The sequence below is a fragment of the Nyctereutes procyonoides genome, unplaced genomic scaffold (assembly GCF_905146905.1).
Source record: "Nyctereutes procyonoides isolate TBG_1078 unplaced genomic scaffold, NYPRO_anot_genome, whole genome shotgun sequence".
Lineage (NCBI taxonomy): Eukaryota > Metazoa > Chordata > Mammalia > Carnivora > Canidae > Nyctereutes > Nyctereutes procyonoides.
Window position 1 is genome coordinate 117,392 of NW_026575147.1, and position 19,038 is coordinate 136,429.

The 19,038-nt window shown below is 41.0% G+C and overlaps 1 protein-coding gene and 2 pseudogenes across 1 annotated transcript in view; all 3 read right to left on the reverse strand.

Moving 5' to 3' along the window:
- The window catches only part of DNAH6 (dynein axonemal heavy chain 6), a 242,056-nt gene that overhangs the window by 33,099 nt on the left and 189,919 nt on the right, over positions 1-19,038 (reverse strand). The window contains exons 64-67 of the mRNA XM_055312464.1: positions 10,711-10,901; positions 6,190-6,350; positions 1,592-1,680; positions 682-828 (exon numbers count right to left, since the gene is read on the reverse strand). Of these exons, the coding sequence (XP_055168439.1) occupies positions 682-828; positions 1,592-1,680; positions 6,190-6,350; positions 10,711-10,901 (588 nt within the window). The remainder of the gene's footprint in view (positions 1-681; positions 829-1,591; positions 1,681-6,189; positions 6,351-10,710; positions 10,902-19,038) is intronic.
- On the reverse strand, positions 8,305-9,309 carry LOC129501368 (proteasome subunit alpha type-1-like; annotated as a pseudogene).
- LOC129501367 (glyceraldehyde-3-phosphate dehydrogenase-like) lies at positions 14,186-15,185 on the reverse strand (annotated as a pseudogene).

Consider the following 19,038-nt stretch of genomic DNA (forward strand, 5'->3'; position numbering starts at 1 on the left):
CCATATACACTTGAAACCCAGGCAGCCAGTCTAGTTAAGACATCATCTAGAGACGTGTAGTCAAAGAGTCAGAATTTAAATGCAGGGTCTCAGGATGGACACCAGATCATAGCAATGAAGTTTGAACAGAGGGAAGGAGAAAATAGTACTGAGTTGAAAGTCATCTTTCAGGGGACTTGGGGCTCTGGTCACAGGGAAGAGGCTCTTAAGGGTAGTAAGCCCACCCAAAAAGGGCCAGGTGAGGATGAAACTATTGCAAGGAAAATGATGGACTGACATGATATATATGTGCAAATGAGGAATAATAAAAATAATACTGAAATTTTGAATACAGGTGATTGAGAGATGGGACTACCAATTTCAGGAGTAGAGTCTGGAGATTTGGGAGACTTGGGAGTGAGATATGTCTCTGAGGAGATCAATTTTGTGCTTTTGAATTTGACCTCGTGCATTTATCCAGGTGATGATGTCCCTTAGATCAGAGTAGAGCTAGGAGGCGAAGCTGAGGTGAGGGGAGTACGGAGATCAGCCACTGAGTGAGAACAACTTGGCTTCAGACCCTGAATGGGGCTTAGCACTTTACAATGCCATTTGTAAGCTTTCATGTCATTCCCACTTTTTATTTATTTATTAACATAATGCACTTTCTTTTTTCTACTAAAAAGCAAAAGTTGGGTGTACCTGAATAATTGCGTGGAAGAAACAAATGCCAAATATTATTTGTCTCCATTTTCTTCCAAGTATGTTTTCTTCAAAAAACGAAGGTGTCATTTCAGTAAATGCCCGTCTGATATTTGCACGTAAACCTTTCGGTGGCTCATTGGTTACCTGGGTTCAGACACATATATGACAGAAAGGGTGATTTTATCGATTTGCATTATTTCTGAATAACACACAGAGACTGAAGCCATTGAGAGTATGTAGATAACTGATACCCATGGGGCATTCCTGGTATGTGGGGGCTTGCTCTGTATCTTGCTCAGCCTCAGGCTCTGCAAAGTCAGGTCTGGTGGGGTTCTTCAGATCTACAGTGGATGAACCGTCTCCACAAGAATCTCAGACAATTTCTTTTGGTGTTCATTTTTCTAAATATGGGCCAGAAAGTATTCTCAGGCCTTCAGCATTGGATTTTCCATGCATCTCAACATATGGCATCCCTTGATGACATGGGACAGGAAAGGAAGAAGCATCTCTTATTCCTGAGTGATCATTTGTATGCAGAGGCTTCCTGTATATTGGAGAATTCCCAGCACTAAAACCCAGCAGCCATACTACCTGTAGGTCCTCCTGTCTCTCAAATGCTGAAACATTCTCTTAATTCTGGGAGGGGTTCCATTCTTACCACTCTGCATCCTTGACATTTTCTTATACTGTTGAATGATCAACAGACTAGGGCACATAAAGATGGGCAGTGCCTTGGGAAACTGTGTGCCTGCATGCTATGAGGTGAAGGGATACTGACTTCCACCTTCCCACCTTGGCCACTCAGACTTTAATGTGGTCCTGCACAAGGCCTGGGCTCCCTGGACCCACTTGGGGAACATTCTGAGGCTAATCATTTTGCACCATTCCAACCATGTGCATACATTACCTTGACAGAATTTTGAAGAACTGTAACGGGAAATGTACTACTAGGCATGGAACTTAAAAAAAGTCGAAAAGTGTCCTTGATAACAATAGCTGTTCAAAACAAAGAGAAAACAACAAAAATGGAAAATGCTTAAATTATAATAATACTTTTAAGTAATAAATACTTATGGGATAGCAAAAAAAAATGCTGTGAGCTCTGTTTAAAGACTAGTTTAAGTATTTTATGTTGTAAAATGTTCTAAAATGGAAGTAGAAGAAATCTTTTTGGAAACTCTTAATACATGAGAGTTTGCCAATCTAGATGTTGGCACATTTGAGTAATGAAATTAAGGACACAGGGACGCCTGGGTGGCTCAGCGGTTGAACGTCTGCCTTCAGCTCAGGGCATGATCCCAGGTATGGGGATCGAGTCCCGCATTGGGCTTCCTGTGAGGAGCCTCCTTCTTCCTCTGCCTGTGTCTCTGCCTCTCTCTCCGTGTCTCTCATGAATAAATAAATAAAACCTTTTTTAAAAAAAGTATTGAAAATTAATGTGTCCTTAATTTCTTTTTTTATTTATTCATGTGAGACATGGAGAGAGAAGCAGAGACACAGGCAGAGGGAGAAGCAGGCTCCATGCAAGGATCCCAATGTGGGACTCGATCCTAGGGGTCTCCAGGATCATGTCCTGAACCGAAGGCAGATGCTCAACTGCTGAGCCACTCAGGCATCCCTAATTTTCAATATTTGTTGCAGGTGTTAAGGGTCTCCTCTCTGAAATGGGGAAAATTTTCAGAAAATACCAGGATGGTTACTGCCAGTGCTCATGAAGTATTTTGTTTTTAAACAATTCAATTTTCAGCAAATTGCATGAAAATGGTCAGAAAGTCCTATGGAGAAGAAAGAGATTTCTCCACTCTGCAGAGGAGTTGCAAAGGGAACTGAGGGAGCAGGGGTAGGAACAGACTTCATAAGTAGCATGAAGATGTTCGGTCAATATGCTTACTGTTGACAGAGAACCTAAGAAAATGAGTTCTATTCTGGGTTCAAAAGGCTGAAGTGAAGTTGGGGAAAATTATTGTTCCCATTGTAGGAAGACACAGGCATCATTCCAGGATAACTTTCTTAGATGCTGGTTTTTAAGTACATCTTATGGTGTTTCTCCAACATTCCAGGCTTGCTCCCTCCCTAGGGTTTTGCATCAGCTATTCCTTTTGCCTGGATTACTCTTCCTTTAGATTGCCTCACATTCTTCAAGTCTTGGTCCAATGCTGCCTTCTCAAAGAGGTGTACCCAGACCACACTGTTTATGTTTGTTTGTTTATTTATAATATTTTATTTATTTATTCATGAGAGAGGCAGAGACTTGGGCAGAGGGGGAAGCAGGCTCCCCTGGAGAGCCTGATGTGGGACTTAATCCCAGGACCCTGGGATCATGACCTGAGCCAATAGCAGACACTCCACCACTGAGCCACCCAGGTGCCCCCAGACCACACTGTTTAAATTACTATCTACTCTTTCTCCTTATTATCCCCCCACCCCATTTCATCCTGGCCTTTCTGATCCTCCTTATTCTTTATTTTTTCCAAAGCACCAGCCACATTCTATCATACCATATAAATTACTTATTATATGCTTTAATTATTGCTTATCTCCCCTCACTAATATGTAAAGCTCTATGAGGATGGATATCTAAGGTGGTTTTGTTCACTGTCCTACCTTCAGCATCTAGAACAGTGCATGGTACATGGTAGGTTCCCAAATATTTTTTGAATGAATGACTGTAGATTAAAGCTGATTTTGTGCTCGTTAGTTTAGTAATCTAAATTCATGATCTACATTAAATAGCTAAAATTACAAGTTAGTTCTAGTACAGTTCTAGAGCAACATTGAAGTTGCTTGTATGGTAAAAACTATTAGGCATGGAAGTCAGACACCAACCAAAGTCTTAGGGCTAATGATTTCAATAACCAAAAATCCAAAGCACGAAAAAGGAAGATTTAGAGAAGTAATTTTTTTCATACTTTTCCTCTTATAATTGCAGAAGCATCAAGAGTATTAACTTTTGTAGACATCATAGGAGTTTAGAGCTGTATTGGAATCTTAGAAATTATCTTAGCATAGGGCTTCTAGCAATGATGCTGTGCAGGCCTCTTATGGCTGGGGAAACTGAGGCCCAGAGAGGCAATGTAGTGGCATGGCAGGAAGTAGTAGGGGCAGAACTCTGCTCAGGTCTTAGAATTTCAAATCCAGAGTTTTCACTTCTTCCTTGTTTCGTTTTTCTTTTGTTCACTTACTCTTTTCAGCTTATTACCTGAATGTATTTTATTTTAAATGGGTTCAAGTTAAGCATCAGAACTCAAATGGGTACATCAGTAAATGATTGTAACAAGGGCCAGAAGAAGATTTTTTTATCTACTTAAGCTTTGGTAAACTGAAGGCACTTAAAAGCCACCACCACTGTCAGCTGGCTTTCAGAGCCTGTCCGGCCTCTGGCATACACTCGCTCTTGTCTCAGTCACCATTAGGCCGAACGTCTCCATACTCTGAAGGCTCACGTAGCTCCACTGCAGCAAGTTGCTTTTTAGATGCCTTCCCTAGCATTTCCTTCTTAATTGTAATCCTAATCATCAGCAAGCCTTGGACAGTGGTGAATATTTTCTTGTCATTTTTTCTTTAATTATTTAAATGGAAACAAGCCACAGGCCCAGTTGGAAGCATGCCACTCTTACTTGCACTGCAAAAGAGTGAAAAGAGTGAAGATTCTGGATGGTTTATGTGAAGGACTCTTTATACTTGCTGGAAGTAGCCTGCAGAGGCTAGGAGGGGGGAATCAGGAAATGAGGGATCTTTAGCGGAAGGCTGCTATGTCTTGGGTGTGGTGTCCCGTGAAGGCTGGCCACTTTGTAAAGGCAGAAGTTAGTAAAGTCACTTGCAAGACTGGCTGTATAGCTTCTGTGGTCAGGGCACCAAGGAAGACCCCAGAGAAAGGGCTCTGGATATTCTAGGTTGGTAGGATGCCCTTCTGACTGAGTGGTAAAGTGGGGCTCACCCTGCTTATTAACAATAATACAGTTCCTAAGGTTTCAATTATTTTTATACTAACATTTAAAAATGAATAGAATCTAAATCCACTTCTCTCTTTGTAGCCCCTTATACTTTCTTGAGTGGGAAAGAAAGTGGTTGTAGTTAGTGGTAGCAACTATGAATGATGCCAGGCATGCCCATGGGGTGTGTGTGCCTGGAACCACTTAAAAGCATAAAGTTGAACAAAAATCAAAATGGCTGTTCTAATGCTTCAGCGAAGCTCAATTTAAAAAACTAAATCACCTTTTTCCTCTCTTCTGCAGTCCTCCCCTCCTTCCTTCTTAGCGTTCTGTTTTAGGAACCTGGGACCACCCTGAAGACATGATGAATGAGGTTGGCAGCCCGCACACAATTCCTGTCAAAACCAGCTAGATCCTGTATTTCTTTCTTTCTTTCTTTCTTTCTTTCTTTCTTTCTTTCTTTCTTTCTTTCTTTCTTTCTTTTTCTTTTTTCTTTCTTTCTCTTTCTTTTCTTTTTTTTTTAAGATTTTATTTATTTATTCAGGAGAGACACACAGAGAGAGGCAGAGACAGAGGCAGAGGGAGAAGCAGGCTCCATGCAAGAATCCCGATGTGGGAATTGATCCCGGGACTCTTGGATCATGACCTGAGCATGCAGATGCTCAACCGCTGAGCCACCCAGGTGTTCCAAGGTCCTGTATTTCTCTATTAACACTACCCTCCTTCTCCCCCCAGCCCTTTTCTCCCTGTGGAAAAGGGGGAGGCTGTTTTGTAATGTTATCTTTTTTTTTAAAATTTTTATTTATTTATGATAGTCACACAGAGAGAGAGAGAGAGCGAGAGAGGCAGAGACACAGGCAGAGGGAGAAGCAGGCTCCATGCACCGGGAGCCCGACGTGGGATTCCATCCAGCGTCTCCAGGATCGCGCCCTGGGCCAAAGGCAGGCGCCAAACCGCTGCGCCATCCAGGGATCCCGGGGAGGCTGTTTTGAAGGCCATAGCCTGCTGTAGCCTCCTTCGCTTGGCAAAGCAGTACAGCTAGTGTTCCACTTTATCCTAAACTCTGTCTTTGCGTTATATTTTGGCTCCAAAGCCCTGAGGTGGGTTTTCCACAACATGGCTAGGAGGCACACATGAGGGTTAGTTAGTTGGCATAGGAGTCACAGAGAATAAGAAGTGGTGAAACGGGACTCTAAGGGGATTGGTGGGACTTTGAATCTGTCCCTTAACGTATTCTGTAGTGAAAGATTTAATTTCCTTTCTTTGTTCTAAGTCCATTTTCTATTTCTTTTATTGTGCGTATATGTCATCTATTTTGAATTCAAATGGCCTCCACAGAAAGGAACATGAAACAGAAATGATCCAGTGGGTCATACTCTCAACTTGGAGTCTGGAGATCTTTTTTCAAGTCTGGATTGTGTAATTTAACTAAACCTCTTTAGGTTTCAAATTCCTCCTCTTTAATATGGGGAAACATAATTCCTACAATAAGAATTATTACAAGAACTGGATTCAACAAAGAAAGGCTACGTAAGAAAGGTATTATTATGCAAATTCTATGTGTTCAACATACTTGGATCTGTGAAGGTTTTAATTAGTTCTTCCATTGCCAGCATCCAAGAAACAGCAAGATGGCAATTTTGCAAAAATACCCAGTTTCCTGATTTCATTGCATCTTTGATCATTCTTTCAGCAATGGGTCCTTGTCCTTGCCCCAGTGAAATTGATTGCACCCTGAATTCAACAACAACAAAAAATGCTGTTTTATTTTAAAGCAATGATATTATGAAGAAATGTAAATACAGTAGACTCTTTCCCAAAGTATGCACACATTTCAAATCCTCATTTTAATAGATGTGCAAATGTTTATTTTCTTGTTTTTTTAAAAAAATTTCTACTATAACACACATATGGAAAAGTTTAAAAAAAGAAATATACAGCTCTATGAACTATCACAAATGAATACTCATGATTGAGAGTGAAAGTGTGCCAACATCCTAGAAACATCTCTCTTATGCCCCTTTCTGCTCCAATGACTTTTCCTTCCTCCCTCCGAAAGGTATCTGTTATCCTGATTTCCAACACTATAAATCAGGTTTTCAAAGCTTGAAGAAATTTGAAGTCTCACATCCATTATTTCTAAGTGTTCTTTATACTGGATATAAACTCTTTGTTAAATTTTTACTGTCTCCATAGGTTTGCCTTTTCCAGAATATCATATAGTTGGAATCATGTAGTATATAGTCTTTTCAGATAGGCTTCTTTCACTTAATAATATGCACTTAAGGTTTCTCCATGTCTTTTATGGCTTGATAGCTCATTTCTTTTTTTATGCTGAATATTATTCCATTTCATGGATATACCACAGTGTATTTACCCAGTTCACGTACTAAGAAACATCTTGGTTGCTTCCATGTTTGGTGAGTATGAATAAAGCTGCTATAAACATTTGTGTACAGATTTTTGTGTGGCCATAAGTTTTCAACTCCTTTGGGCAAATACCATGAAGTATGATTTTTGGATTTCATGGTAAGAGTATGTTAGTTTTGTAAGAAGACAGCAAACTGTCTTCCAAGGTGGCTATGCCATTTTGCATTCTCATCAGCAATAAATGAGTGTTTCTGTTGTTAGTATGCATTAATATAATCTGTTTTTATGTCTCGTAACCTTGCTAAATCCATTAAAATTTTTTTAAGATACACTTTATCAGAGCAAAACCACATTCTATTTCTGGTTTTCTCTTTCAAAGAAATGCTTTCTAGATTCTTAACTAGGGTTTTTTTTTTTTTTCCTCCATGAATGCCTGTTGAACTTTAACAAATGCTTTTTCTGCCTCAATTGAGAGGTATTTCTCCCAGGATCTTGTCTATTAAATATATGTTACTATATCATTAATTTCTGCTCTTTTATTTTTTCCTTCTAATAGAGTTTAATCACTACATTTTATTTATTTAAGATTTTTTATTTATTCACAAGAAACACAGAGAGAGAGGCAGAAACACAGGCAGAGGGAGAAGCAGGCTCCCCATGGGGAGCCAGATGTGAGACTCCATTCCAGGACTATGGGATCATGCCCTGAGCCAAAGGTAGAGGCTCAACCGATAAGCCACCTAGGCTGTCCCTAATCATTACATTTTAGATTGCCCTTTGCCAAATATATGCACTTAAGCCTATAAATTTCCTTATAATCCAAGCTTCAGATACATCTCACAAGTTTTGATATATTTTCACAATTACTCAACTTAGTACATGAATTTCCATTTCAGTATCCTCTTTGTCTGAAAATGGTTTAATCTTAGCTTTATTTAAAAATTTGTTTTGACAGTGGAGCACTCGGTGGCTCAGTGTGTGAATTGGATTGTCCTAATCTTTTCTTTTTTTTTACACAGGCAGGTAAAACAATTTTATTTCACAGTTGTCTTTAAAACCACAAAGACACTGTGTTCTTCATATAAAAACATTAGTACAGATAACTATACTTTCTAGAAAATGATTATATAGACCCTCTCAAAGAAAAATGCACACTATTATATGGTTCAGACAAGTTACTTGGGAAAAACACATCTGGACTGATTTCTAAAACATATCATAAAACCATGCTGCATCTTTTGGTTCAAAGTATAGATTATTGTCATCAGTAAAGGCTCCTGCATTCTTACATATTTGATAATACACACATAGACTGGTTTGTGACTTAATGCTCCATTGGTTCATCAGCCTTTTCTGCAGGTTCATCAGCAGGTTGAGCAGGCTGTGCCTTTCTCTGTGGTCTTTCTTCAAGACCTTCCAGGAATGGAGATACATCATCACTATCATAAATCGTAAACTCCAAGTCCTTACCAACAATTCCAATGGAAACATTCTTTGTAGTTAGGTCCTGTTTTTTTTTTTTTTAAGATTTATTTATTCATGATAGACATAGAGAGATAGAGAGAGAGAGAGAGGCAGAGAGAGAAGCAGGCTCCATGCCAGGAGCCCGATGTGGGACTTGATCCTGGGACTCCAGGACCATGCCCTGGGCCAAAGGCAGGCACTAAACTGCTGAGCCACCCAGGGATCCCCTGTAGTTAGGTCCTGTTCTGCAAGACCTGTTTCTCGTAAGGCACGCAGACCATGTTTAACCAGTTCATTCAAATTGCACTCCATAAACGCAGACATATGTCTCTCCAGGTAAGTATGAGCTGATTGAGAACGGGCTCCAATGGACATGGCTCTACAGTCAAAATAGTTGGCACATAGACAGGTTTGGAAAATGTGAGGGCCCATATCATCATAACCAGCAATAAGCAGTCCAACACCATATGGTCTCCGGCCATATTGTTGTGTTGGTATCTGGGTCTTGCTTCCAATTAGAGATACAAGACGAGACACAGGAAGAGGTTTGTGAAATACAAATCCGGAATCCAAACACTCCTGGTGCATAAAATTATGTAACAGTCTAGCATTCAGCAGTAAGTCCCGCAACTGAGATACCAATATGGTTATCAACGTGGAGAATTTTCTTTTGATGAGCTGCAAGCTCTGACTGTGCTGTCTTCAATGCAACCAACACTGCATGGGTTTTTGATTTCAGAAGAACTGTAGCTGAACCTTGTTTGACAGCTTCCATTGCATATTCAATTTGATGAATCCTGCCCTGAGGGCTCCAAACAGTGACATCATTGTCATATTGGTTGTGAAACATGATTCTGAGGTGCAGATTCAGGAGCCTGATTGTCCAACTCTTGATCTCAGATCAGGTCTTGATCTCAGGGTCCTGAGTTTGGGCCCGGTGTGGAGACTTAAACATTTTTTTTGTTTTGTTTTGACAGAAATAAAATTCTATGTGGATAGTAATTTGCTCTTAGTACTTTGAATATACATTTTCTGGCTTTCATTGTTTCTTCAGAGAAATCAGTCGACAGCTTTTAAAATCTGTTTGAAGAGTAATTGTTTCTACAAATGTCCTTGAACATGGCTCCTTGTGTACATGTGACTGACTTCATTCTAGGTTGTAGATTCAGGTTGTAGATTCAGACTTGTTGAGATGTAGGGGATGGCATTTTCAACTTTAACGTACTGTCAATTACAAATTGATTTTAACCAATTTTTTACTCTTACTTATAATATGGATATTTTCATTGCTCTATTTCTTTGCCACCATTTTGCCAATTTTATGGGCGTGAAATGACATTTCTTTAATGGCTTTAATTTCATGTACTTTCATGTACCCTAATTACTAATATATAAGTACATAATTACTAATTTTTAATTTTCATGTACCCTAATTACTTGTACATCTTCTCATATTATCAGGTATTTAGATTTAGGTTCCTGAGATTTTCTATTCTGAAAATTTCTGAAACTTTACAGTTCATAATTTTTGTCTTTATTTTTTTAAAGATTTTATTTATTTATTCATGAGAGACACACAGAGAAAGGCAGAGATATAGGCAGAGGGAGAAGCAGGCTCCATGCAAGGATCCTGATGTGGGACTCAATCCCAGGACTCTGGCATCACGCCCTGAGCCAAAGGCAGATGCTCTACCGCTGAGCCACCCAGGCATCCCTTGTCTTTATTTATATTGGATTGTTTTCTTTTTCTGAGGTCGAGAGTTGGATGCTTAATACACTGAGCCACCAGGCGCTATTTTCTTTTTCTTATTAATTCACAGGAGCTCTTAACAGTTTTGTATACTAATTCTCTGTTATGATTTCAGAACCAAAGGCAAATGTCTAGGATCGTAAATTTTATGTATTAACTTGACTGGGTCACATGGTGTCCAGATATTTGGCCAGACAGTACTCTGGGTGAGCCTGTGAGGGTGTTTCTGGGTGAAATTTACATTTAAATGAGTAGACTGAGTAAAGCAGGTTGCCCTCCTTAATGTGGATAAACCCCATATAATCAATTGAAGACCTGAATAGAACAAAAAGGCTGAATTGGAGCTCCTCCTGCCTGTCTGAATGGTGACATTGGTCTTTTCTGGCATTTGGATGGAAACACTGGCTCTTGAGTGTTGAGGAAGTCACACTCCACAGAGGGAAGAAAAAGGGCAAATTTTAACAAAGAGATGTTCATATGAATTATAGAAACTGCACAATGTAACCTTACCGTTCTGAATACCCACTGTCTCGGGCAAACCTCTGGAATGCGCCCATAGGATCTGAGCCTGTGCTTAAGATAAATACCAGGGGAGTGTTATATGACATATCTTGATACAGAGTGGGCAGGTCCACAGGGGGTGTCTCTATGAAGTGTTTTCCAAGATTTTCAATAACAAAGTCTGTAAGAGCAAAAACCACCTGAAAGTTGAAAAGAAAAATATTTAAATAATAGTATGCTGGATGAGGACCCTTCATAATTCTATCCTATTTCTCCCCTTCAACTTCTCAGAGGGGGTGCCCTGTTCTGCACCCATTCTCTCTTGATTAGGTATCTTTCTTCCTACTGGATATTTGTACCCTGGAACTGCCGACAGCCATGGTTCTCATAACCTCATTAAGCAAGCTGACTATGGGATGAAAGGAAAATCCCTCTCATTCCATCCATCTCCAAACCTGCTGTCGCCCCATCCTTGCCTCCTTCTATCCCATCCCTTCTCACATTCTCATGAGCTTTACTTTCAGTTCTTCCACTATTGAGCTCCCTCTCTCTCCCAGATCTTATCATCATACAATTAGGCTCTACTGTCTTCTATTCTTAAAAGCAAAACAAAAGCCTTGTCCTGATTGCTGCTCCCCTCCCAGCTATTTCCTTTCTTTGCTTCCCTTCATAAGCCAGCTTCTTAGAATTGATACCATAGTCTCCCCATCTTCCTCTCATTTTACTCCTCAGCATCTTTTTTTTTGGTGTATCTTTTTTATTGGAGTTTGATTTGCCAACATATAGTACAACACTCAGTGCTCATCCCATTGAGTGCTCCCCTTCCTCAGCCTCTTCTGACCTTTCTTGGGAACCAGCCTCAGCCCTGACAATCATAGCCCTGTCTGACTACTTCCTACACTGATGTGTTTCCTTCACTGATCCTGTCTATAGTAGACCTATAGTAGACTACTATAGTTGTGCACTCTCTATCTATAGTAGCCTAGATTGCTTACCCCCTTCCTGCTCTTACAGAGCTGCTCCCTCTCTCTAGCCCACATGGAGCCTTTGTGTGAAATTGGAAAAGGTGTCCTTCTTCAAGATACTTATGGTCACAATAAATACACAAACCAAACCTACAATATCTACAATGCAAATGGCTCCCTTAAGGGTTGTGCAGTGCACATCCGGCACAACTGTAAGCAGCAGCCCTGCTTTAATGTTAGCCCTCCATAGATGTTGACATCACCTTGTCCAAATGGTTCTTGCATATTTTTTGTTGTTATTGTTGTTGGGAGAGGGGACATCTCAACCTGATTCAAGGCCATGGCCTTGGATTGCACCCTTATGTGGCCAATCCGAGAAAAGATGTTTATATGTTTGCTCATGTAAGTGAGGATATATTGTGGTGCTAACTATAAAGGTGGGCCAAAAGGGACAGTCCTGCAACAGGGCCACAGGAGTTTTAAAGCTTATTTTTAGCCATGTCATTGTGTGACTACATATAATTTCAACATCAATTTCTTCATCATTATTTTTAATAATATTTTTGATGGTATGATCTTTTGACTTCCTTTTTACTTTGACAAAAAGTGCTTAGAATTTACAGTAACGTACAAAGCACCAATAATTTATTTCTTGGGGCTGTTATGTAAATATAGAAATGGTAACACACTCATGAAATGTTTTTGAACTCAAAAAGTTGGAGAAATATTTCTTTTGTTAACAGGACAAACTTCCATTAATGTTATGTAGAGATGTAGGTTTCCAATGGCTTTATTAATGAAAGATGACAAACTATTGGTTACATGTCTAATTTCTCATGTATGAACTGATTTTATGAAACATTTCAAATATTCCAATAAATAAATTTGCTCAAAACACACCCTTGCCTAGGTTCAAGTCTACCTAATATACACCCAGAAATGCATATATCCAAGAATAAGTACATAAAATACAGAAAGGTGATATGCCAGTTACAGCTACAGAGTCAGGTTTCCTGTGGAATTAGCATGTAGTTTCCTGTCTTTTGATTTGGCCTGTGCTATTCGTCCCTCTAGTGATAAGATTCTCAGATGGAAGAAGAGGTGATACAGTAGAACTGAGTATAAAGGGTGCCTGGGTGGCTCAGTCGGTTAAGCTTCTGATTTTGGCTCAGGTTGTAATCCCCAGGTCCTGGGATTGGATGCCCCAACCCCCTTCACGTTCAACAGAAAGTCTGCTTCTCCCTCTCCCTCTCCCTCTGCCCCTCCCTCAGCTCATACTCTCTCTCTCAAATAAATAAAATCTTTTTTTTTTAAATTTTATGATAGTCACAGAGAGAGAGAGAGAGGCAGAGACACAGGCAGAGGGAGAAGCAGGCTCCATGCACCGGGAGCCCGACGTGGGATTCGATCCCGGGTCTCCAGGATCGCGCCCTGGGCCAAAGGCAGGTGCCAAACCGCTGCGCCACCCAGGGATCCCTAAATAAAATCTTAAAACAAAGAAACGATAGAACTAAGCATGTGCACATGCCAGCCCAGGACTGTGTGCTTCCTCACTTTCACACTAAGTAGCTAGGAGTTCTCTGCCTTTTCCAATGGTGCATTAAAGATCTCATCCATATAAAAGATAATGGTTAACAACTGCTGTCTTATTCCATATACAAGAGGTTTCTTGGATTCTAGTCACTCTAGTCAGTGTGAGTGAAGCAGGCTGTTTTCCTGATGTGGAGTGCAACACTGAATATAGAGCATACCCTTACGGCCGGCTGACGACACTGTTGAGCTGGGAGGCAGGTGGAAGATTTCATGCCTTGGCGTTTCTTATCAGTTCTCAGTTCCAGCTTCTGTGCCCTCTCTATCTATAGTAGCCTCACTTTCAGGGTCCTCTTCATCCAAGGAAGTCTTGTTACTCTGCAGTGATCTTAAGTCTGAAGTTATTTTGGGGTCTTTCTCTAGATGCTTCCTGTACCATGGTCCTGTAGGTTCCTCGAGAGTGTGCACTGACCTGCTTGTTCCTCACGTTCCTTCCAGATCACAAACTGGATTGGATCCACTTCTGTGACCCTTCTGGAATTATACAGTTTTATTCTCATCAGGATCTTTATGGTAATCCTGGCAAGAATTTGATGTGGAACTGCTTCAGATTTCCCACATCTATGACCTAGGGGGTTAGGCATTTCTTGAAGACTGCCCTCTGAAAGTCCCATGTTTGGCTGCAGGATCAGATATTTTTAGTCTCTTCCCTCTTTATTACCAAGTCCTTTGCTAGGAGCTCCTTTCACTTCCTTTTTATTTATTTATTTTTAATTTTTTTTTATTTTTTGGGTACAGTATACTTTATTAATGGTACATGACAAGGTAGGGCTCCCCAAGCCCCTCCCCTTCCTCAGGGTCTAGGATGTAAATTGGAGGTCAGGAGATTCTCAGTGTGTTGGGGGGTTAAGTTGGGGCAGGGACTCCCCAGCAGGTGAGGGCCTCTCTCTTCCTCTTGTTCTTGCTGGGCCTGGTGGTCCAGGAGGTTCTTACTCCTTGAAGGCCATGTGGACCATGAGGTCCACCACCCGGTTGCTGTAGCCGAATTCATTGTCATACCAGGAAATGAGCTTGACGAAGTGGTCATTGAGGACAATGCCAGCCCCGGTGTCGAAGGTGGAAGAGTGGGTGTCACTGTTGAAGTCACAGGAGACAATCTGGTCCTCAGTGTAGCCCAGGATGCCCTTGAGGAGGCCCTCCGATGCCTGCTTCACTACCTTCATGATGTCATCATATTTGGCAGCTTTCTCCAGGTGGCAGGTCAGATCCACAACTGACACATTGGGGGTGGGGACACGGAAGGCCATGCCAGTGAGCTTTCTGTTCAGCTCAGGGATGACCTTGCCCACAGCCTTGGCGGCGCCAGTGGAAGCAGGGATGATGTTCTGGGCAGCTGCTCGGCTGTCACGCTACAGCTTCCCAGAGGGGCCGTCCATGGTCTTCTGGGTGTCAGTGATGGCATGGATGGTGGTCATGAGGCCCTCCACGATGCCGAAGTGGTTATGGATGACTTTGGCTAGAGGAGCCAAGCAGTTGGTGGTGCAGGAGGCATTGCTGACAGTCTTGAGGGAGTTGTCATACTTCTCATGGTTCACACCCATCACAAACATGGGGGCATCAGCAGAAGGAGCAGAGATGATGACCCTCTTGGCCCCGCCCTTCAAGTGAGCCCCAGCCTTCTCCATGGTGATGAAGACCCCAGTGGACTCCACAACATACTAAGCACCAGCATCACCCCATTTGATGTTGGCGGGATCTCGCTCCTGGAAGATGGAGATGGACTTCCCATTGATGACAAGTTTCCCGTTCTCAGCCTTGACTGTGCCGTGGAATTTGCTGTGGGTAGAATCATACTGGAACATGTACACCATGTAGTTGAGATCAATGAAGGGGTCATTGATGGCGACAATATCCACTTTGCCAGAGTTAAAAGCAGCCGGTGACCAGTCGCCCAATACGGCCAAATCCATTCACTCTGACCTTCACCATTGTGTCTCGGGGACGGGGCTGGCACTGCACCAGAAGATGCGGCTGTCTGTCGAACGGGGAGCAGCAGAGAGCCTCACTTCCTTTTTAAATTGAGTTCCCCAATTCTGACATATGTGATTCCATTATGTCTTGCTTAGAATTACGTTTTCTTGGTAACGTAAACTGCTGCTTGCTGCTTGATCTTTGACAGTCTCTGGCTGAGGCCATCAGAGCATTTTTTAGTTCATTTTCCCCATCAGAATCCATAGGGAATTCCTGAATTTAGGTGCATACTTTTTGAAGGTACTAATGGGCTGATAGTGTATACATTCACCCTTGAGAGACTCTGTGTTTGAGAATTCCCTGCTGGTTGTTTTTGTTGTGATGAAAAGGTAAGCTTTAAACATTTGGAATAATGACCCCTTGATCATCCTTCCCGAGTGGCCAAACCTCACTTAAGTTATGGTGTATTAGATGAAAGGTAAAGAGCGAAGGTGGCTGCCACATTATGCATTTTACTAGAACACGAGTGCTCACACTTCTCATCACACCTAAGTACTTTTTTTTTAAATTGTAGTAAAATACATATAAAATTTAGCATTTTAACCATTTTAAGTGTGTAGTTCAGTGATAAGAGAAATTGCATTCATATAACTGGTGTTTCTCAAGTTGGAAAAGCTATACAACTGTTTCCCTGAGAAGATTTCATCCTGGGTGACTGGTCTGCATCCTGGGTCTGCATTGTGGTTTTCAACAGGGAGAGAAAACTTGGCTCTCAAAGAGACTGCCACCTTCCTGAGGTAGAGGAAGCCTAGATGGAAACACTAGGACTGTCAAGGTTAGGGTTCTCAGCAGATTTAGTGTTGGAAATCAACATTGCTGCATGACATATGGTCTTTTTAAAATTTTTTTTTATTTATGATAGTCGCACAGAAAGAGAGAGAGAGAGAGAGAGAGAGAGAGGCACAGACACAGGCAGAGGGAGAAGCAGGCTCCATGCACCAGGAGCCCGATGTGGGATTCGATCCCGGGTCTCCAGGGCCGCGCCCTGGGCCAAAGGCAGGCGCTAAACCGCTGCGCCACCCAGGGATCCCCGACATATGGTCTTGATGTCCTCATTCATCTGCTTTGAGAATGATTGTTTCTATCTATCTATCTATCTATCTATCTATCTATCTATCTATCTATCATCTATCTAATCATATTAGAGCAGTTGTTCACAAAATATGGTTCCAGGATCAGCACCATCATCATCTGGGAAGCTGGTATAAATGAAGATTTTTAGCCAGTTACCCAGATCTGCTGAATCAGAAACTCTGGGAGGTGGGCTCCAAGTCTCTGTGATTTACCAAGCCCTCAAAATAATTCTGAATCACACCAAGATTTGGGAACACTGGTATACAGGGCTTCTTAGCTTTGGTGTGGTGATGAATTATTCTCTATCAGACAATTTTTTTATTCATCTCTGATCTAAATGATAGTTTTTTTTCTTTCTAGTTCAAATTTCTAATAACTGTGTCCTAAGAACTGTTGATAGAACTGATGCCAAAGGAAGAATTGTTGGAATGATAGGTAGTCTACTTCCTGTTGCAGTTCTAATGACTCTACCATCTGGTTTACTTAGAGGTTTTTAATTTAATTTTAATTTTAATTTTTTAAAAATGTAGGCTCCAGGACCAGCATGGGGCCCAATGCAAGGCTTGAACTCACAATCCTTAGATCAAGATCCAAGCTGAAACTAAGTCAGATGCTCAACCAAATGAGCCATTCAGACACCCCTACTTAGAGTGTTTTGACATGAAGCCCAAATATGCTATTTTCAAAGGAGGCTGAATTTTATGCAAGATTGCAGTATCTCACAAAAGCTACTGAACATTCTCCTTCTCCCAAAGGAGCAATTCACTCTACCATTTAGAAACACTGGGTACCCAATGGGCTCGGCTTGTGAACAGACTTTGGAATAACAGTCTCTCACTGTATAGATTTTATCTCTGGTTTTGTCCTTGTTCTAAGGCTTTCTCAGATTCTCTTTTCCTCTGGGTGGCGAATCCAGATATTTAGAACTCGGATTCTTCACTCTGGAATCCCAATTTCTTTAGCAAGTCATTCTCTGGAATCAGTACCAGGGGAAGGGTTGTTCCCAAATGCCTTGATCAGTGTATCTGTTTGAGAGTCAGTATAGCTGGTACAACATTGTCATGCTTGGATCTTCTCTTCAGGGTGATTTTATTGGTGGTTTTGACTCATTCAGGTCCTTGTCCTTTTTGGAGTGCATCATCTAGACCTTCATTTCTGAAACCTCATCCAAATTCCAGACTCCTCCATGTTGATTTATAAAGCAAATTTTATTGGATAGTATAACACAAGTATGGTCTTTGGTTGAATGTATTAATAAGAATTTTCTTTTTTTTAAGATTTTATTTATTCATGAGAGACACAGAGACAGAGGCAGAGAGATAGGCAGAGGGAGAAGCAGATTCCCAGCAGGGAGCCTGATGTGGGACTCAATCCCAGGACCCCAGGATCACAACCTGAGCCAAAGACAGATGCTCAGCCACTGAGCCACCCGGGTGCCCCTTAATAAGATTTTCAAGTAATCCTCTGTGAATTTAGTATGACTGTATCTATCATTTGTAGCTTTGATCACATTTAGAGAACTGTGCTGGGATATGTTGCAAGAGAGTTCTGGTGTTCAAGTATGTGATTTGATTTTTTTTTATTATGAAAATTTCAAGCACATATAAAGTCAGAGATTAATTAACCTGATGTTTTACCCAGTTTTAACATTTACCAGGAAAAGGCCAATCTTCTTTCATTGATACACCCACCTACTCCCCTACTCCTTAGGATTATTTTGAAGCAAATATCACGTGTCCTATTTCTCATCCTCAGCACCTGTCTATATAATATAAGGACTCTTTAAAAAACATATAACCACAGTACCATAATCACATCTAAACAATTAATTCTTTAACATCACCAAATATCTAATCAGTGTTTACCTTCCCCTAATGAAATTACAAATGCCTCTGTGTGTGTTTAAATACAGTATATTTAAATCAGGATCTAAATAAAACTTAAACATAGAGATCAGTTGGTTTGTCTAAGTCTCTTTGGATCTAATAAGTTTCATACTTCTTCTCCTCTTCTCCCTTGCAAAACAAACAAGCAAATAAAGGGACAATATGTGTTGTTGAAGAAACCAGATTGCATAATTTTGCAAATTTTCTCATAGTCTAGAATTTCCTAGCCTCAATGTCTTAATATTTAAAACTCTTCCTTCTTTGGGGCTCTTGTCACTTAGTCATCCTTTCATTTTTGTCAGCATTTAGTCTGGTAGCCACTGTCCCATATTCACTGAAGATTTTCCACCTGGACCATAGCCTTATTCTCCATTACATATCGATGACAATGATTTCTCAACTGTGTCCTAGGCATTGTCTTGCTACCATCTTGTTGGGGACCATCCAGCCATCCAACATCCTAACCTCAGTTTCTTGACCTCTGACTTTAGTACACACTATCTCTTCTCTTCTTTAGTCACCTACAACCTCGGCCACCCTCAGGACATTGTCATCACTCGGAACTACATATTAGAAATTTTAAGTCAATGTTGATCACAACTCTTCCATCCTTCTGGCTATACCTCTAGTCCAACTACATCTGTCCCCAAAGAAACTTCAACGGTTTTTCCTTTTCTTCCAGTCTAGAAGCCCTTTCTTCGATGTCTTCCTCTTTCTAGTACTACTTTTACCAACAGTTTCAATTGCATCCTTGCATCCTCTGTTCTTCCATTGCAATCATCCGTGGCTCAGGTAAACCCCACAACCTAATTTCTGTGTTCTTATAGAGATGGCAGAAAATCCTACAAAAG